The 22,496-nt window shown below is 32.7% G+C and overlaps 1 protein-coding gene across 1 annotated transcript; it reads right to left on the bottom strand.

The window, feature by feature from the left end:
- Positions 1 to 37: 37 nt before the first annotated feature.
- Positions 38 to 3,460, bottom strand: LOC127796771 (cytochrome P450 714A1-like). Its single transcript, XM_052329148.1, has 5 exons — positions 3,066 to 3,460; positions 1,703 to 1,929; positions 1,142 to 1,398; positions 674 to 1,052; positions 38 to 578 (listed from the first exon to the last, which is right to left on the bottom strand). Exons 1-5 carry the CDS (start codon positions 3,406 to 3,408, stop codon positions 144 to 146), a joined length of 1,641 nt encoding a protein of 546 aa, XP_052185108.1. The 5' UTR covers positions 3,409 to 3,460; the 3' UTR covers positions 38 to 143.
- Positions 3,461 to 22,496: the final 19,036 nt, after the last annotated feature.

Below are 22,496 nucleotides of genomic sequence, written 5' to 3' on the forward strand. Positions count from 1 at the left end.
CTCTCTATATATATATATATATATATATTGTCTGATTACTGCTGCAGTTTGAGTTGTATTTGCATATAAGTTTACACACAATTTGTACAGGCATAACAAGAGTGATTGTCTTCTACATTACATTGTACATCTTTTGAAAAGGGTCAGCCCTGTTTACATCTTTGAATGAGAATATGAACTCCATTCCCCGGTTCCACAATCATTCTGTAAGCGGGAGAGTGCGTGTATTTGGGAGACAAAGAGAAGGTGAACTTGGAGATGATGAGGGTGAGCACAACCTTCAGCTGAGCCATAGCGAAGAAGCGGCCTAAGCACAGGCGAGGCCCTAAGCCAAACGGCACATAAGCCTGTGGAATTCTACAGGCACCGGAGACGCCATTGGCAAATCTTTCCGGCCTGAACTCATTAGCATCCTCTCCCCAGTTTGCAGGATCTCTGTGCAGCGTTGGAATCAAAGTCCAGATGCATACTCCTTTAGGGACAGTGAGATCTCCTATCTGTGCATCTTCCAGTGCTTCCCTCGACACGAACGCCGCTGGCGGGTACAGCCTCAAGGCCTCTTGAATCACCGTTTTCACCTGCACCAGCAATTCAATAATAGCAAATTAAAGGACTGTCACATATTCAGTGAACAAGACTTTTGTCATAAGAGACGGGTTTTCAGATGGGGTACCATTTTCATTTTGGAGAGCGACTCCGCGTCTATTGTGAGGCCATCTGGGCAAAACTGCGCGATCTCCTCCCGGACCCGAGCCTGCCATTCCGGGTGGAGAGCCAGGAGCATCAAGCACCACGACGCAGCGACAGCGGTGGACTCATGGCCGGCGAAGTATATGTTCTTGCAGTTGTCGACGATGAAACGCTTGGCTGAATCTCTGCCCGCAAACTGATCGCCGGCAGCGGCTTCTAGCATCAGCAGCATCAGATCCTTCTCGATCGACGATGCTTCTGAGCAATCTTCTTCTCGTTCTTTTATCGCCTCCCAGATTAGTGTCTCTATCTCGTCCTCCAAGTTCGTCATCTCCCGTTTCTTCCTGGTTGGAAAGCATATGCTATTGCCCAATGCCCATTGTTGTGTTAGTATAAAGAACAGAGCGTAGCAATAGCATTGAAGGAGAATGAGAAGTCTAGGCCAGCCTACCCGACGGTGGGAAGCCCAAAGAGGAAGCCTTGTTTGGAAATGATTTTCTGAAGAACCCTAAGCTTTGAGAAAATCTCTTTGCCTTTGAAATAGGAGCTTCCGAAACAAGCCCTTGAGATCACATCTGCTGTGACACTTCTTAAGTCTTCATCCACTCTAAGTTCTGCCATTCCACCAGCTTCAGCTTGTGCTTCAATGGAGGCCTCCCATTTCTTCAGCAATGGCTCCGCTGACTCCACCATTAGACCAACCATGCCCTGACAATACCGATTATCTCCATTTTTAACTCAAAAATAACATCTCAAAAGTTATTTTCCTTGAATGGCACATGGGTATAGTGGAAGAAAGTCAAAATTGGCCTTCCTAAGCCTAACCTCTTGATTGAAGGAGTGAAGGTTTGCCCTACCCTTTTTGTCCACCTGTCCTTAAGAATCCGAACTTATCTCATAAATACACCCGCCGCCCCGCCACCACCCCCCCCCCCCCCAAAAAAAAAAAAAAAAAAAATCCCATACTTTTTACCACTCCCTTCTTTAATAGATATATTGATTTTGAACATACCTTAACCTTGTGCATGAAGAACTGTGGTGCAACAATCTTTCTGTGGTGTGCCCAAATCTGTCCATTGGACCTCAAAATGCCATTGCCAAGCAAAGGTGCCAGTCGCTTGGTGACATAGAAAGGCTTGCCCAGATCCAAGCTGGTAGATTGATTCATTTCCTTCACTAGATGAGGGTCATTCACGTACAAATGCTGTTTGTTCCATGTAGAATATGTATAAACATGACCTGCCAATTGGAACTCATAACTAAGTCCCCATCCTACGGTTTATTGAAGTTAGGAATAGCAATTTTTACCTGTCCCGACATATATATATATATATATATATATAGAGAGAGAGAGAGAGAGAGAGAGCGCTCACAATTAAAACCAATTATGCTAATTAAGCACTCACATTAATGGGAGATGAAAGCAACCCACTATAACATGTGAGGCTAAATATGGTAATAGATGAGGTCACGAAACCTAGGAAAGTTATCATTTAGGATTTGGCTTCTCTTCCACTCAGAAAAGGAAAGTTACCGACGGCTGTGGAAGGCCCACATCACTCAATCTTTGGAGTAAATCCAAAAAGGTCATTTTCGCATAACTATGAAGATAAATTAGATTAGCATAGACTTTGGCAGCTTGCTTTTAAACACTGGATGAATTCTCCAACCTTAAACAATATATCAAGCTTTTATTTTTTTTATTATTGGGACTGATTACATGAGCTACTTTCGTTCTGTTTATATAGCTATAAATATGCGAGGAAGATGCTTTCGTGAGAGTCTGGACAAGGGAGATTTAACCCTGATGTGGTCCAATCCTTTAAGATGATTGTTCCTTTGAAAATCAATCTTATCTTTCTTTCCAATCAAGGGTTTTCCCAAATCATTGAGACTACACAGCAAAGTTGTCAGTTTGTGGTGGAGCAATGGAGCCAGAATACTCTTTTAACTCTATTCTCCGTATAGCGAGCTCTATATTGACTTTTGACACAGTCACTCCATAAAAAGATCCCAACTTGGTGTTCTACAAAGCCTTAATTTTCTTTTATATATATATGTGCATATATATAATGATGAGTAGATGTAATAATCTATAAATTACGTGTAGCAAGTAAGTACACAAAAATTTGTATTGTGTGAGCTCGCCCCAAAAAATTTTAACTTTGTTCACAGAGGAGACAAGTATATATTTACCTCTAGATCTGCTTGCATTGCGCAGAAATAATGTGATTGTGTTTTGGTTTGCAGAAGATAAATCTAATTTTGAAGTGTTTGTTCAGCCATGAATCCATGGCAAACTGCAAAAGGAGAAGACCAGCTAGCCAAGAAACAGAAGGAAAAAAAAAAAAGGAGATGGTTCTGCGCAAGTTTACCATATCCTTTTCTCCACCGCTCGAAGTAGGGGAAGAGGGTAGAAGTGTAGTCGTGGGCGATGAACTTGCCGGCCGGCGGCGGCGCCTTGGCCGCGGCGGATTGAAGTCTCTGCATCTCAGGGGCATTCCCGTAGAGAAGAGAAGGCCTAGGCCCTCTAATCCCCTGCTTTTGGAGCATCCTCCTCAGCCTTTGAGGCCTCAGCCATAGAGTGTTGAAGAGGTACAACACAAGGCAAGCCAGAAGCACTGGTGCAAGCTCAGCCAAACATGAGAAGCTTTGCCTTTGCATAACGCCGCTGCGGCTGAGGAGGAGGAGGAGACCGGCCTTCATTGTTTTGAGCATGACTTCCCCCTTGCTTTCGGCTTAGGATCTGTGCCACCACTACTCTTATAGTTGATGAAACTCTTCTGCAAATACATACATACATACATATATATATATATATATGAAATATCCCCAGCAGAGGGACTATTATGGATGTGTAATTAAAAAATATAAAAATGTTATTCGGACACGGGTGTACAGTGTTACAATATTTTGTGAATAATTTTACGTAAGTCAATTCATTATTAATAGTGAGGATTATATGAAATGCTAAAACTCTGTATTTAAATAATATTTGTTTAAAAAAAATAAATATTTTAAACGACTAACTTATTAGATGATGTTTGACTATTGTATTGAATTGCTTTTTTGTTTCCATTTTTCATAACATATGTTAAAACAAGTTTATATATCTTAAGAATTTTACAAATAATTTTATAAAATTCTAACACAATAATAATCACGCAGAATATCGTAATCATATAGAGTCTCGAATCAAATCCTAACACAATTGTACTCAAAGTAAAGATTGGATGATAAAAGCGCTGGCTAAACACTTAACTTGTTGTGATTTATTTTTCTCTGCATAATCGAAGGTACAAGTACAAAGAGCCACGCAAAGACGATGATCCCAAATCCTAACACAATCAAAATCCAATGTTATTAGCTTTGATTTTACTTTGTAGTATTATGTCAATTTTGGATTTAAAATTGTAAACTCAATTATAACTTGAAGCAACACAACGCATTCCCACCCACAAACACACTGTGTGCCATTAAATATTTGTAGATTGAAAGAATTGGATGAAAATGAGCTCACAATCAATGTAATGTAAATCTCAGTTTTGACACAACTTTATATTTTTTGTCGTAAATATAACCGTAATATACGTCTCTTAACGCATGATATGAATGTTGAAATCTGATTCGCATAAAACAAATGCACAGAAAGCTTGCAATGGAAAAGTGCCAGTTCCCCTACGCATCCCCATCCTTTGTATGATTGATTGATTGCCCAAAGTAACTCACTAATAAATAAATCCATCTCTGGTTGCTCTCCCGATCGAGCAAGTGCTGTAATCTTACTTATTGAAAAATAAAAATAAAAAATGTAAAGCTATTTTTGTAATTAGAGTTATAATAATTTAATGATGATAGATGATAATATTAATGAACTAGTAGTATGTTAAGTTTGAGTCTCTTACAAATCTTAATTATTCTCTTATTAAATTCGAATAATATAATTTCTCTTTTCGAGAATAAAAAGGAAGTGAAATTATTCTCAATCTCAACTAAACAGTATCTTTTAATTAATAGGAAATAACTATACTTTAAGGTTATGTTCATTCGATCCTATCATTTGTCAATTGATTTTGAAATTGAACATTCGTGGACTCTTATGGTCATGTGTAATATAGTGACAGTCCCAATCTCCCTTTTTATAGAGTGAAAAAAATTAATTTAAAATATAAATCTTTCAAACAACGATAGAATTTGAAAGGACGTAAAATTCTAATTCTGTCTTTATACGCAACCTAAAAGTATTATGTACCATAAAACCATCCCTTAATTAATAACCATAATAATTCACAGTCATTAAAAGCTTTCAACTTCGGTCCCTTGGGGTCGATTGGGTTGCGAGCGAGGATTCCGCACGCTTTCATCTCATTCTGTTCATTTGGGGGTTGATTAATTGATTTAATTATTTTATTTTATTTTATCTTTTTATACTATAGCGTATCAAATATCTTTTCATGATTAGAAATCTACGATCACTATATTTTATTTTATGTATACATTAGTTAAATTTTAAGTACACATAATCATAATCTATAAATCATACAAATTAAAAAATTTAATTAAAATTTAATAAATTTATATACCTAAAAATTTAATTTTAATAACTAATATAAGAAATAGATTCACATAACCATCCAACTAAGATGAAACAATTATAGATTCATATAGGTCGAGCCGTCAGATGAGCAATATACTAGTATTAATTCAGTAGATTGCGAGTTCGATCTTCGTTCTGTGTAAGATTCAAAATCTCAACATGCGATTTATCTCATCTAACATAATTGAGAATACAAGCACCGAGGGCCACGCAAGGGCAGTTATCTCAAAAATTATACTTCATTGTGCCCCCAGAACACAGATCAAGTTATGAGCCAACGAGAAGCTAGGATTCGCACCAATAAGTCATGGGTTCAATTTCTTGCCCTACATAGTAAGGCAAAATCTCTACCTGCGATTTACCTCATCTATCGAAATCAAAGGCACAAGTGGTAGAAGACCACGCAAGAACAGTAATTTCAAAAATTATACTTCATTGTTGCTCTCACAGGTATGGTACAGTGGTAAAACAATCAAAATTTCATATAAAATATCGAGATTCGAATCAATACAACGACTTAAAAAATATAATTATTGCTAGAAGACAGCATTTGACTGGGAGATAATAGTAAATTTAGAAAATAAATTTCACATAAATTATACTGAATATCTAATTTTGATTATATATAAATTATATCTGTATTTAAATTTATTTAAATAGTATTAGAGGAGAAGATCACCTACTTCTCAGACATCAAATGTGAATAAAAAAAAAAATTATACTTCATTGTTCATCTAATGAACATGAAAATCGTGGGTATCTCGGACAATAGAACGCCGACAAATCGAGTCAAATCAGTGATCTGCTTTCATTCGTCTGCCGACTTCAGGAAAATTATTTTGTCCAAATTACTAAAATATTTCAGTTATTAAATTTGTTTAGGAAAGTTGTTAGTTTAAATTATTTTATGTTCTTTACTAGATCGTTATTATTTTTTAAGGATATTTATTTTTTTTATGGGACCATGATTCTATCAAATCTTTGTTTTTAGATTCAGATTTAAGGTTTAGGATTAAAATTTTAAACAATTTAAGATAAAATATACACATATTTTTTACTTTCTCTTGTTATCTCTGTATTCACACTATTGCTAACGGCGAGTCCGCTGCCCCTCGTTTGACAAGGGATGACGGTAAATTAATAATAATTTTATTTATTTATTTAAGATTAAAATTTACTAAATAAACAGTGGACCATCATTCATCTTGTAAGTATCCCCGCCCGGATATCCCAGCCGCCCGCCTAGATATCCCAACCGCCCGGACTATCCGAACGAAAGCACTTACGGAAGGGGAAAAATAATGAAACACAAGACAAAGGCCACCCTGGCATGCATACACAAAAATAAGAACAGCGGAAACGAAACTAAACACATGCATGCACTACGGGTACCCCGCTATCACAACGGTCACATGATAAATAAATAAACACAGACTCATGTGCCGACATACACGAGACTCGAGGAAAGACCTGACACAGTACAAACAATAAGAGAATAGACCCTACACAACCATCAGAGTTGACAGGGATTGACGGAACTGCCTGTACACCATACCGACTTTGTCGCTAAAAGCTGACTCCCTTGCCATGGCCCACGCCGCCACTACCTGGAATGATGGAAAGCAATGTGAGTCGAGAGACTCAGCAAGCATAAGAAAAAAAAGGTTGTAGGCTGAACATAACCAGAAAACTCTTCCCAAAATAAACCCTCAGGTACACACAAGTCATGAGACGCTACAATACAATAGTAGAATATAATAAAAGCACATACTAGTCCTTGGGGCCCACACAAGACACATGGCACCCAAATCTCATACCAACCTGCCGCTGCCCTGAAAGGCAACAAATATCTGCAACAAACCTGCACGCGCAATCCCGGGTTGGTACTCCCGTCACCCGTATCCGTCAGTACTCCCGACAACCGAGTCATAGGCTCCATTGGAACGATACTCCCGTCCGAGAACTAAATACTACCAGTATCCATGCAATTCACATAGAAATGCAATAGCATAGTGAAAATCAACGTGATACAAGGCGTCCATACATCCAGGCATCAAGCCATGCTCCGCCCACATAGTAAACCACACGCCATGCATATGCCGCGCTGGATGCAACCGAACCAAACTAGAATGTCCATGTCCGAGCATACTCAATAAATGAATATCCCAACATGCATCTCATACCCATGTGCATACCAAATCATGAACAGTAATACAATGCATCTACTCATGTAGTAAATCACATACCGGCAAAGCTAGTCAGCAATGCCCGACACCGGTCAACGACCAGTGACTAGAGGTGTCCACCCGACGGTCCACATCAGGGCCGTACCATAGTCTACCCCAACGTCACCAACAACCAACCACTGCCCCACTGCTCGATAGCTCTAACCGAACCATAAATAAATCTGAGAAAAACTGTAAATAAACCCGATAAAATCATAAATAAACCCGCCCGTCTAGGAACCTAATTCTCAGGCTGGTTCGGCATCATTTCCAAAGGGAGTAGGGGCGGTACAAACCCCCATAAACTCACAACAAACAAAACTCTAGAAGCCTCAGATTTAATTTAAATTAAAACAAATGAATAAGAATAACAAATAAGGTTAGGAGCCGAATTAGAGTAAGGGAAATGATAAAACACAGGAAATCACGGGGTCTTTCATGTGAATTAAAGATCAGGAAGAGAGGGTTAAGAGCTTGCCTTTACACGGCCGTTCCTTGCTTTTCTTGCGCACCCGCTGCGAAGTAAAACGTTCGCTGGCAATAAATAAAATCGCGGCTTTAATTAATTTAGCCGTCTAAAATCCCACATAAGCGCACCACAATTAAAATCTCAACTAATCTCATATTTATTTTAAATTAAATCACGCTAATAAAATTCTTAAAGCCAGCTTAATAAATTAAATTTAAATCAAACGATTCAAAATTTCATAATTAATAAACGAGTCGAAACAGACGAAGGGAGCATATAAAATACGAGAAATCACAGGGTTTCTCACGGGAATTGAAGAATACCAGGAAAGCATTAGGAACTTGCCTGAAACTAGCTGATTCCGACCTCTCTCAAGCTTCCGAGGCAAATTAAATCATTTTCTAGCAAATAACACATCCGAGACTCAAATTAATTAATTTTAATCGCGTAAAATTTATAATTTAAACATAACATGCTTCTACTAATTTTTACCCACGTACCTAATCACTTCCCATGCCGAAATAATTCCAAAATCCCTTTATTTTTCATATTTTTCCTCTTCTTTTATTTTCTTCTTTTTCTTCTCCTTTTTTTTCTTCTTTTTCTTTTTCTTCTTCTTCTTCTTCTCCGCGCCCACTGCTCCAGCGCACCCTACTTCTCTTCTCCCTTCCTTTCCTTCTTCTTCTTCTTCTTCCTTTCTCCTCCTCCTTCTTCTTCATTTCTTCCTCTCTTCTCCTTCTTTTTCTTCTTCCCTTTCTTCTTCTTTTCCACGCCGCCTTCCCTGCTTCAGCCTCGGCCATGGCCGCCACACCAGCGCACGCATGCGGCTGCCGCTGCCGCTGCAACCGGCTGCCCTCGCCTGCCACCACCCGCGTCGCCCCGACCACCGCGAGCCTGCTGCTCCGCCTTCGCCGCTGTTGTAAGTTGCTCGGCTGCCATGGCCGAGCTTCACTCAAAGCTTCCATGGCTGCCACCACCCTCTCTCCCTCATTCCATCTCTCTTTCTCACTCTCTCAATCTCTTCCTCTCCCTCTCGATCTCTCCCTCACTTGGCCGAGCGCAGCCACCTCCCTCTCTCATCTGTTTCTCCATTCGGCCAGAAGTTTCAAGAAGCTTCAGTGAGAGACACAAAGAAAATAGCAAAATTTTTTATGCTTAGCACACCAACACATGCGCACCGCCTCAAATTTTAACACAAATTAATTAATTTAATTTCATTTATTATTATTCCTATTATTTTTTTGGGGGGGGGGATATTACACATCTGGTGAGGCTGATGGTGACAGATCGTTTGCCATCGTAGCAGACCCTTCTCCTCCATCGACCCTCCTTCTAGCTGCAGGCGACAACCAAATGAGAGGTGTGTGTGTGTGTGTGTGTTGGGGGGGGGGGAGTCAGAAAGATTGAGAGAGGCAAGATTGAGAGAAAGGCTTATAGAATGGGAGACTAAAATACATTTGTTCACATTGCATTATACTTTTTTTAATGTAACGTGGACGAAAGCATTTTAATCTATTCAAACTCGTCAATCAAATTATTCAGCTCGAATAACAACATTGTTGTTGAATAATCGGAGGTAAGGGCACATCTACTTTATCTAATGCAAATCAGATCCCTAGTAATACGAAGCCCCACTCCTAATTTTATGGAATTGATAAAGACATATTATCTCTATGATGTCATTCTTCCACTTTTATATTTCATGCAACTATACACACCACTCACTATAAATAGGGGTAAAAAATTACTATTGTAAAAAAATAATAAGAAACTATTACTTTGCTAGAATGCACATAGAACAGTTGTAAAATAGACATCATTCTGGTCGAACCATGTAAAAACCTCTTGCGTACGTTCTATTCCGTTCATTCTCCTTGCATTTAGGCTAATTTTCTCATTACGCACCTAAGAATCATGGTCGGCTAATTCTGAACGTCGACAAATGATTACTAATATACACTTTTATATATGTATTGTTAGATTTCTACATCTACAATGTCCGAAAATTACACTCCAATCAAAATGGGCTTCTTAAATTTGACCTAAATTTTGCATTAAGAAAAGTTAATGTCAATTTTGCATTTCTAAGAAGGTGTATGTATGTTTAATTATTATTTTTTTAAATAGTACTTAATAAAATGTTATTGTACTAGTATTGATACACAACTGCTGTTTAAAAAGAACAAATTAATTTACTTTTAAACTAAAATGAATAAATCTCTTCATGGCTTAATTTTAATATTTATAATACAAAAAAATTATTAATTAAACACTCTGTTACGAACAAACAGATATAGCAAATCTCTACACACACACACACTGTCAAAATCGACTCTGATGAAATAAAGACATAAACGAAACAAGAGACAGAAGATTTATAGTGGTTCACCCCAAAACAGGGGCTACGTCCACTTGAGCTCCGGTGAGAAGAGCTCACTTCACTAATATATTCAATTCGATTACAATAAAATCAAAACCCAAAAAATAACCCTGGTTTTCAATACAAAATCGCTCAGAATCACTAACAGATTAAGAGCTTACATTTGATCAAAACAAAAAACCAGAGAACACGAAAAAAGGAAGACGAACTGTACAACATTTACAGAGAAAGAACAGAGGGAGAGAGAAAATGAAGAAACCCTAAATGACGACCACCATCGAATCCCTCTGGTCTTTCGTCTTTCCCCTTCTACCGAATCATCAATCTCGAGGAGTGATAAATAAGGCGATTGAATGGCTGGGATTACTCTCAATAAAGCAGCACAGACAGCCTGAATAAAATCGTACAAAAGGAACGACTGCAGGCAACACGACAAAAGACTAAAAAACTAAAGGATTGGACTAGCCCAAAGGTGGCTGCATATTGGCCCTCCAATGGGCGCCCGAAGGGCAGCCCATGGTTGCCTAATGGCCCCCCAAAGCTATGGGCCACATTTGATGATTCACAGAAAATATAACACTCTCATTACGTGCTTTCAAGTAATATTGACAAACACAATAATACACTTCTTATCAAATGTATTTTTTATTAATATTACTTTTACAACACAATATAATACAACACACTATAACAAAAACACTAGACATACCCTTAAGATCAATTTTCTTTTTAGTTTTAAAAGATAAATATACATATATAACTTTATTTCTTTTCATTAAAAAATCCAATATCCAAACATGTCAAATGGGTACCCTTTACAGTACCATATGCCTATTTTAATGGCAATAATCAAATAAATCAACCTAAGCACTAAGCAAAGTCTAATCCATGTTTTTCTATCGGTAAATAAATATAAATACATTCATGTAAACAATAACAAAAGAACAACCAGCCGTAATCTATTACACTATGTATTACATATATATAGTGACAGACAGGGGACATTGGAGATGGAGCCAGCGTAATCATTATCGCCAGTCTGGCTCTCGCGTCAGAGAGAGAGAACAACCCGGAGGTGGAGGACCAAATGGCCGATCACGCATTGCGTGAAGAATGACGCCACTGTTGGAGGACCGAAGACTGCTGGTGAGGATTGACGACAGTAGGAGATGGGCGACACGTCGAGAAGTGGAGGGGATGCACATTGGAGGAGGTGGAGGAGACACAGTGAAGAGAGAGAGAGAAAGAGAGAGAGGGTGGAAAAGGAAATAAGGTGGAAAGAGGGAGAGAGACAATGGAGTGGAGAAAGGAAACATAAATGGGTTATTTTTTTAACCCTTACTAGCGAGGGTTGCATTCTCACCCCGTTCAGGGGATGAACAAAATCGCGCACCACAATTAATGTCACGTGTGTTTTTCATTTGATATATGTGCATAACCGTTAACCTTAACCAATGATAAGTTAACGAAGAGAAATGATTTTTGAAATATAAATGAATAATAAGTAATATTTTAAAATTTAACTATCAAATAATAAGCGAATGCAAAGTTTAATTAACAATATTATAATTGACTCAGACATCCGACCTAATCTTATATCTTAAAGCTTCTCATCTCAGCAGGAAAAAAAAATTGAATAAATGAACTTTTCACACATAATCTTTATTATATGTTTTATAGGGACCAACTTGGTTTTAAGAGATCATGCCAACTCTCCCACTCTCTTATCCTATGTTGGTGTGCAAGAGGAAAGTGATTTTGGTTGTTCTTATTTAACAGGTCGTTGATTACCTGATTATTTTATATTTATACTTGTATATTTATGGGTAAACTGGGAACAACATCCATTATGTTCGACCAAATTATAAGAATTATTTTGATAATTGAAAAATAACAATAATTTTTTACTGTTAAACAAAAAAGTTGATAATTATTTTATCCCTTATTCTCTTTTTCTATTTTGAGCTCTCTCTCTATCTTCTCACTAAAATAATAATAATAATAATGGATGGTCATCCTCTAGTAGATTATATATATATATATATATATATTAACTATTCTATTATATGAATAAATAAAATGTTTATTTCATGTTATCAAATTCACTCAATAAATTTAATCAACAAGATTCAAACTAATGACTTCAAAATAAACTTAATTTTATTACTTGATCAAAACTTTATTTTCATTTAAATTTTTTTATCTATAAAAATAAAAGTTAAAGTAGGATGATCAATCACCACTCAATAAATTTTTATTTAAAATATTTTATTTTTTATTTATACATACCTGGCACAGTCTATGCTTCTAATTATATTATATATAAATAATAAAATAGAACAAAAATTGCTCCTAAACCCTAAAGACTCTTTATACGAGATCTCACGCTATTTTTTTTTAAATCCTTTTTACTTGAATACCCTTCATTAGGTTTCTCATAGATTATGTCGTGTAACGTCTTAAGCGACGTAATTTTGCGTAGTTTTTTATTTGTATCACACTTAACTCACCTATGCTTAAGCTTCGATTAAAGAAGACGACGACGTGGGTTGTCAATGGCCGTTGGATAAGAAGGGAAGCAACTCTCTTCTCTCTGGCTCTCTTTCTTTGAATTCAGTTGGCATTTGGTGTCTTTTTAGTTTTTTTTTTATTTAATAATTTAATTTTCAGGAATATCATTCTTAATAATCACATTTATAAAAAATAAGATTTTTTTTGTCTGGTATATATAAAAAAATATGAATTAAAATTAGATGAAAATAACATTATTGTGTTTGATATTTTCAACTATTTCCTTATAAAAAACTTAAATATTTCCAGAATACTCCTAGAGTTTAAAATGAAATCTTATATTCTTAAAAGATATTTATTACATATTGTTAATCCAAAATAATTTCTCATATAATAAATAACCTTTAATATTTTATTTTTGTAATATGCAATATATTCAGGGCCGGCCCAACCCTTAAACCATGTACGCCATGACATTAGGCCCCCAAAATTACAAGGCCCAAATTTTAAAAATTTATAATATTTATGTATATATTTTTTATTTTTTAATAATTAATATTTTATTAAAAAAATTAAATACAAAACATTATAATTTTTTTTTTAACTTTCCTTCACCATTTTTCAATTTTTAACCGTTATTGTGGTGTTCCCAAATCCCATAAAATCTGCATATTTATAGAATGAAAAGTTGTTCATTATTGGTGAATTTTATCATTTTAATACTATCAGTTTAATGTTTTGTTTTGTTTCTTTTTATAAGAGAATCATAAATGTATAGATTTTTTATTCGCACTAATCTTTTTAGATTATATTCTCTTTAGTTTCAATTTTTAATTTTAAATTTTGAATTCATTTTTAATTTTTTATTTTAGCAGTCTATTTTTAGAAAATTGAAAACACGTTCTCTTTGTCATTTTGAAAAACTATATCTCAAAATAGAAAATTAGAAAATGCGTTCTTTTTGAAATTTTGAAAATAATTTTTTAATAATATTTTATTCAATAAATTTGATTATTCAATAAATTATAAATATTTAATGTTAATATATTATTAAAAAAATATATACATTTTAAAGTTAATGAATTTTATAATATATTTTCCATTACAATAATAAAATATAAATAAATAAATATGTTTTGAGTTTAGAGTTTAGAGTTTGTTTTGAATGAAAACGCTCAAAACAATTTTTTGTTGTTTTGAGTTTTCTTTATAGTTTTTTTTTTATTTTCAAAAATATATTTTTAAAAATAGTAAAAAGAACGCGTTTTTATTATTTTAAAAAATCAAAAACTAAAAATGACTTGAAAATAGTAAAGAGAATGTAGTCTTAGAGTTTCAAGAAAAATTAATTTTGTTTTTCTTTGTTTATTGTTGTGAGTTATTTGGCTTTTTTTTCTTATCTCTATGATATTATATTTTAGTTGAAAACTAATGTTAAACCGTGTGATGCACGGAAGATGTAATTAAAATTGATTTATAAATTTAAAAATAAAAAATTAAGGTTGTCATTTTAAATAATCATAACAAAATCGATAAATACATTTTTTTATTTTAATACTCAACATTTTATCAAAATTTAAGTTTAGTTAATTATTCGTTATTTAATGTGCTAATAGAGAATGTTCTTAAATCAATATATCGTTATTCAATGTGTTAAAGAATAATTAACACATTAAGTAAATTGTCACATTTTTTACTTGTCATTTTACAAGATTCTTGGCACTTAACATTGTCCTTGTCAATGAACTCTCCAATTATATATTTAATAAAAAAAATATCAGTTATAAAGGCATAAATAATTATATAATCAACTTTATACTTACCAAATAATTTATGTTGGTCAAGTTCAACTACACTCAAAATATTAGCAAATGATCTAAAGATAAAATTTTGTATTAAAAAACTTTCATCCATAGCATCTACAACAATAGTATTTGATATTAAGTTTAGTTTGTACTTGTGACTTATAGTCTTATATTTCATATTGTTGTATCTAAGCATAAAATTGGACATAAAACATAATTGTTCATCACAAATCAATATTTTGAAAGATCAAACCAACTAACGCTTAATTGTTGCATGAATCCTTTCACCCTATAAATTTGATACCAAAATCTATATAAATAATTAATAATAAATTTATTAAGAAAAAAAATATGTTCATCCATAAAAATCATCTCAATGGAAATGTTATAAGTTTTTCACCTATCTTAAAAGCATAAAATCTCCCAAAGTCTCACAACTTAAACATTTAACGTCCATATTTTGAAAGAAGTCTGCTACTTTATATATTAAGATAATTGTAAGAATTTAAAATATTAAATATTAATTATCTGATTAATAATGATAGTGAATAATTAATGTAATTGCATAGAAGTTGCCCAGCTGATTATCCCAAAATATGTGACTGTTGGAAAGTCTAAATGTCACATTGAAAACTAAATGATATCTCATTTTAATAATAGTATAAATTTAAAATATTAATTGTCTGATTATTCTAATTGATTAATAATGGTAGTGAAAAATTAATGTAATAGCATAGAACCTATATCCAGCTAATTAGTGATTATCCTAAAAAAATTGTGTATACCTTTTAAATGAAGTGTTATTTTAAATAATAATAGTACAAAATTTAAATGCTAATTTAATTTTTGAAAAAGAAAAATATTAAACCAATAAAAGACAAAAAAAAAAAAAAAAAAACTGTGAAGCTACTGGAGGCAAGAGTTATTGCTGTGTTTACTTTTTTAGTGCTTTAACTTTATATGGAGCATACTTTTGTTATGTTTTCATTTTAATAATAATAGAAATTTAAAATATTAATTATTTAATTAATAATGAGAGTGAATAATTAATTTAATTACATAAAAATGTAATTAAATTAATTTTATTTGATTATCTCAAAATGTGTGACTATTAGAAAGTATGAAGGTCATATTAAAAATTAAATGATGTCTCATTTTAATAACAACATAAATTTAAAATATTAATTGTCTAATTATTCCAGTTGATTAATAATGGTAGTGAATAATTAATGTAATGGCATGAAAATTGCAGCTGATTAGTGGTTATTTCAAAAAAATTGTGTATATCTTTTAAATATTAATTTATTTCTTAAAAAAAAAATAGAAGCTAATTTTGGGCGGGAAAGTTTTGTGTAGCTACTATTCTACTTTAATAGATATTAAGATTTATTATTATTAAGAGATTATTATATTTTGTAGTTGATTGAATTTTATTTTTTTTATTTTTGTATTTAATAAAATAATAAAATATTTGTGTAAAAAAGTGTATTATTTATTTTTTATAAAAAAAATAATATTCAAAGGTTTCAACAAATTCTTTCACCTAAGGCCTCTAACTCTGTTGGGCCGACTCTGAATATATTGTGGTTCTGAATATATTATAATATAATATACGTATAGATGTGATTTAATTCCTATATTATAAACTTCTACATGTAATACATGTCATAATATAATAACATATTATATGCTATGTTAAATAAAATATGATATAGAAAAACTGTAATATGTATTGCCTATTATTTATAAATAAAATAAGTAATATATGATAGATTATAAATAAAATACCATACATAATATATCATATATTTATATTATTGTATATAATAATACACCGTTGTGTTATTATATAGTAATAATAATATATTACATTATATTATGTATTTATAATTATATAATATAGATTGAGTATTTTTTATTTGTATTATATATATAGGTATTAATATATTATTATATATTATATTATTTATATAATAAGAATATTATATTAATATATATAGTATTACTTATAATAAAATATATTTTTTATATTACATACCAAAATAAAGTAAAATATTTAGAGTTTTAATCAAATAGTATAATATTAGGTTTTTATTTTTATTTATTTGTAACAAAATATGATAGGATAATTTTTTCTAAAAAAATTGGATTCACTTTTCCATCAATTGGGAAAATAATTTTATCACCTAAAAGTCACATTCTCATAAAACATAGGAAAATGTTTTATATGGTGAAGTCACTTTGCTATGAATGTAGCATACCATACGAAACCTAAAAATTTAATTAGTAAGAATGCTTGTACCAAAATACTACCTTAATTTTAATTTCACCTTCAAATTGAACAACAAAAAACATGTCATCACCTTTCTTTCCTCACAAGTTAACTTTTTTTTCTTGACTCTTTATAATCAATTTCAACTCCGAAACATATATATCTTTATTCTCAAACTCCTATTTATGAAATTCATTTATAATTAACTTATTTAAAATAGTTAAAATGAATTCCTAATAAGCCGGCACGTAAATAGGTTATCACTTAATATTGTATTTGTTATGAGAGTTTGAGTATATGGACGAGATAAAAATAGAAATTCAAATATGAATAAAAACAAGTAGAATTTTTACTTATACCTTTTATAATATTACACTTTTTATCGTAATAATAATAAAAAATTAACTAATAACAAAGTTCGATAAAGATGGATAAGAGGGAGAAAAAATGGAGAGATTAATTTTTAATGATTATTTGTGTTTTATCTTTTCACCTCTAAATTTAACTAAAGTGGATTAAGTATGGTTACAATAAAAACAAAACTTGTTTAAATTATTATATTGATGGTGCCTGCCCCCAAAATTAACTGAGGTTGAGGGTGTATTCAAGTAAACAAATAAATTACAGATGCCTTTAAACACAAATAAACCTAAAGGTTGGTCTCCAAATATATGGTTTAAACAATAACAGGTCTTGGTGTAATTTATTAAGAAATAAATATTATTTTTTGTTAAGCCAAGTTGCTCATATTAATTAAGTTTTGATGATTAACAAAAAAAAATTATGATATAAATATTTTCTCTTACTCATGAAAAAAGTAAATTTATTTTAAATTAAAAAATAATTATTTTTAGACATGTTTTCTTGTTTTAATAATTTATATCTCAAAAACTTATATTTGAATTTTTAAATTCTGAATTAAAGGAGAATTATTTTTATACATATTTTCTCTTACTCATACAAAAATAAATTTATTTTAAATTAAAAGATATTACTTTTAGACATATTTTATTGTTTTAATCATTTATATCTCAAAAACTTATATTTGAATTTTCAAATCTTGATTTTTCATGTAAAAATTAAATTTATTTTAAATTAAAAGTGAGACATGTTTTCTTATTATTTGAGAAAGTCTAAATATTTTTTAAATTTCAAACTTCATATTAACCATTTCTGTAATGGCTAAAATGCTTATAATATAAATACCCCCTCAAACTCAATTTTTGAGTATCCAAATACTTCCATTGCATATCCAAAGCACCTCAAAGCTCTCAAGCAAAGCACCCAATCAATCCGAGACTCTTGAAATATTATTGTACATCCACTGAAGAGCCACAAGACAAGAGGAGAAAAGTTCTTTAAGTTTTCTACGACAGATCCGAATTTCTCTATTTGAGGTTACAAATCTATTTATTTATTTGAATATTATTGTCTTGTATAATTTGTTCTTAATTGCTTATTTGTGTCCAAGCGTTGACAAATTATTTGTAATATTTAAATTACTATTGTGAATTGTATATGTTTCCTAAAACTATTAAAATCTAGGTTAATCTAGTTTCCAAGGTAAGTTAGGAAGAAAACCTTGGTGTAGTGGTTGCTTAGAACCCGTTGTAATCTAGGTGTGTATCTAGTTTCCAATGTGAGTTAGTGTGAAAATCTTGATGAAATTATTTTAGTGGAACCTCAAGCGTAGTTAGACATTGGGAGAGTGAACTAGGTATATGTGAAGACACCGAACCACTATAAATTGTGTTGTGCCTCATTATATTTATTTTTGTTATATTTTATGACTTACATTTACTATTAATCTCAAATATAATTTATTATATTTATCAAATATATATTTTTTAATAAAATCATTAATCGAGAATATTTATTAAAATTGAAAAAAAATTTAATCACTCATTTCACCTCCTTCTTGAGTGGTCATATCCTAAGAGATCAACATTTTTAAATAAAATATAAACTATATACTATATATGATATACATTGGTACATCATATAATATACAATATATAACACACACACACACATATATATCTATTATGTTATATAATCAAACACTATTTTGGTGTAAGGAAGTTTGCTAATTAGTAATTTTTCAAAATATCCTTTTGTGTTTTTTAAAATAAAAATTAATTACAAAAATAAGCTTTGAACTCATGAGGTATAAAATTTACCATAGTATAAACTTGAAACAAATATTACCACTACACCAAAACATATCATAATCTAAATTTTGTCTAAAAAATAAAAAACTGAGACTTATTTGTCAAGTGAACTTTTTTATTTGCACATGCATTACAAATAAAATAATAAGATTAATAATGTCACGTCCCGTGAAACGTAATTTAATTTAATTATTTATTATAGGGGTAAATTAATTTAAAAAGAATATTAATATAACTTGTTATAAATAATAATGAATTATGTGATTTTAAGGAAATAAGAAATTAGGATAATTAATTATTTATTCTAGAATATTTTTGGGAATAGAAAAAAAAATCAAAATAAATTAAATTATGTGATTTTTGGCAGTTTTGGGCGTTAGTGTAAATAATAAAGAGGGTGTGTGTAAATTTTGAAAATTGGGAGGGGGTTGGTGCGATTTTCGTAAAAGGGACCAAGGGTCCCTTTAAATTTAATGCAGCGTGGTATATGTATGAAGGCGTGTGTGGCGCGGGTGGTCGCGGGCGTGCGTGGGAGGCGGCCGGTTGCGGGTTTGATCCGCGGGAGCTGCGCGCGCGAGGCTGGAATTTGGCTGATTTTTAATCAGCCTTGGGCGTCCCAAAACAACGTCGTTTTGGGCTGGAAGCGGTGGCCTCCTAACGGCCGTCACGTGGCCGCATTTTAGCCGCTTATTTTGGCCAATTTAAGGCTGTTTTCTGCCCGATTTTTACAGCAAACGAACAACAAGCACAGGAGATTAAATTTAGGAAGGAAGAAGTTCGAACCAGCGCTGAAAATGGTGAAAAGTTGGAGAAATTGGAGCTTAAATCAAGTTTAATCGCAGTTTTAATTAGCCAGGTAAGTAGAAAAGCTAGTAATAAATATTTTGTGCAATTGAAATTTTGTTTAGAGTCTAATTTTGTTAATTTTGGTAAATTATTTGGGTGTTACAGTTTATATAATTTTTACCGCATTGGGTCAAAACAAGCCAAATGATATATTCGTAAAGGCAAGTTCTTTATACCCTCTACAACGTTCATTTCGTTGTCAATTTATTTGACATCCATTCGTTTGTTTTGACTGTTAATCGTTTATGCAATTTTGAATGGTTTACTTTAAATTTAATTTATTAAACCGGCCTCGTGGATTTTATTTGTTGGTTGCTTACGGGGGTTTGTACCACCCCCATGCCTATGGGAATGATGTCGTACTCTCCCGGGGATAGGTATTAGTTGTTCGGGTATTATTATGGATTTTGGTTGTTCATAGGCTAGAGCGGTTGGGTAGTGGGGGCAAGGATCGGCTGTTTGGTGACGGAGTGACTGTTGTACGGTCTATCTTAGGTTGTCGGCTGATCACTCCTATTCACTGACTGTTGACCGGTGCCAGGCACTGCTGACTAGCTCTACCGTTATGTGATTGTAGCATGATTGGTTACATTTTATTTTTGTTGCATGGTTTGGTGTGCACATGGGTACGAGCTGCATGTTGGGGTTTACATGGTCTGGTTATGCTTCGTCACGGGCATTCTAGTTTGGTTATGTTGCATCTAGCACGGGCATATGTATCGTGTGTGATTTACTATATGGGCAGAGCATGGCCTGATGCCTGGATGTATGGGCGCCAGTGTATCATGTTGATGTTCACTACGCCATTGCATTTTTATGTGCATTGCATGGTTACTAGTAGTTATCTGTTCTTGAACAGGATGATCGTTCCGAGGGAGCCTATGGCTCGGGTGTCGGGAGTACCGACACGGACCCACGGGTGACGGGAGTACCGACTCGAGACAACGCGCGCAGGTTTGTTGGAGATTTATGTTGTCTCTCAAGGTAGCGGCAGGTTGGTATGGGACTTGGGTGCCGTGTGTCTTGTGTGAGCCCCAATGACTGGTATGTGTTTTCTTTATGCTATCCTGTTGTGTTGTAGTGTCTCATGACTTGTGTGTATGTGTGGAACTGTGTTTGGGGTGATCTCCTCTTCTATTCACTTTATAGCCTTCATTTTCTTATAACTTGCTGAGTCTTGTGACTCACCTTGCTTTCCATCATTCCAGGTAAGGGTAAGGCGAAAGTTGAAGGCGAGAATCGCGTCACCTAGCAGCCAGCCGTATCGGTAGGGAGTATAGTTAGCTTGCCCCCGTTATCTCTGATATTTTGACAGGATTTTTGTCTCTCATTTTTTACTGTGCCGAGTTGTTCCTCGTATCTTTTATTTGTTGGTACAAGTGTCTGTATATATTTTTATATACTCCGTGACCGCTGTTCTAATGGGGTACCTATGTGCGTGCATGTATTTCGTTTTGCTTCCACTATTGTATTTCTTATGTATGCATGCCAGGGTACTTTCCTCGTCTTATGTTTCATTATTTTTCCTTCCGTAAAGGCTCCCGTTCGGGTAGACTAGGTGGTTGGGATATTCAAATTTAGAAAAGTAGTTCATGCTATATACGTGCAACTAAAAAATTAAAATATTTTAGACAAATACTCATTTGGTGGTATTAGCCTAATACATTTTAGTTTTTAATTTCTTTAGGTAAAATTTTAAATATAAAGGGGTTTTGATTTAGTGATAAAAACAACTTTTTAAATTTATTATAATTGTAGAGGTCGTAATTTAAATTTTATTGACATTTTAGTGTAGTTATTTTTAGTTTTTCTAAACAAAATAATAAATAATATTTTTAAAATTTAACAAAAATTTGATGAAAAATAACACTGAAATAAAGGAAGAATATATAGTACCCAAGTTATTTATTTATTTTTTTCCCACAAGACATGGGAAACAATTGCACATGGTTAAGCTAATTTCTTGTGATTGTGATATAAATTTTGCCTAAAAAATAAAAAAATTAAACATAATTGTCAAGTGATTTTTTTTACTTGCATGGATATTACATAAGCGATACTTCTAAATAATATTATGTACTCAGATAAAAAAATAAATTTGGTGAACCAGGTGTAGGACTTGACTTGCTCTTTCTTCTCTTATGTCAATTCCACTTTGGAGAGAACTATTTGGATTGACGAAACAATTGTCCACGCAAAACTATTCAATTTGAAATGTGATATATTTTTTGCTTAAAAAATAAATATAATTCACCCTTAAGTACGTATTTTTACTTGCATTATATGAGTAATGTTTCTAATATAATATTGTTATCGACCGGACAAAATAGATAAATCAATTTTTTAATTATTGATGAAGATAATCTCGTAATATCATTCAAAATAGTGCAAGTAGAGATAAAATAGTGAACATAAGTCGTTTAAGAGGGATAGTGTTTTCAGAGATGACTGATGAGATCTAGTACCATAAAATTCCCTTCAAGCTAGAAATAGCATATATCCAATCTTAAAACCAATTGAGTGCCCACCA

Source organism: Diospyros lotus, chromosome 3 (assembly GCF_014633365.1).
Source record: "Diospyros lotus cultivar Yz01 chromosome 3, ASM1463336v1, whole genome shotgun sequence".
Lineage (NCBI taxonomy): Eukaryota > Viridiplantae > Streptophyta > Magnoliopsida > Ericales > Ebenaceae > Diospyros > Diospyros lotus.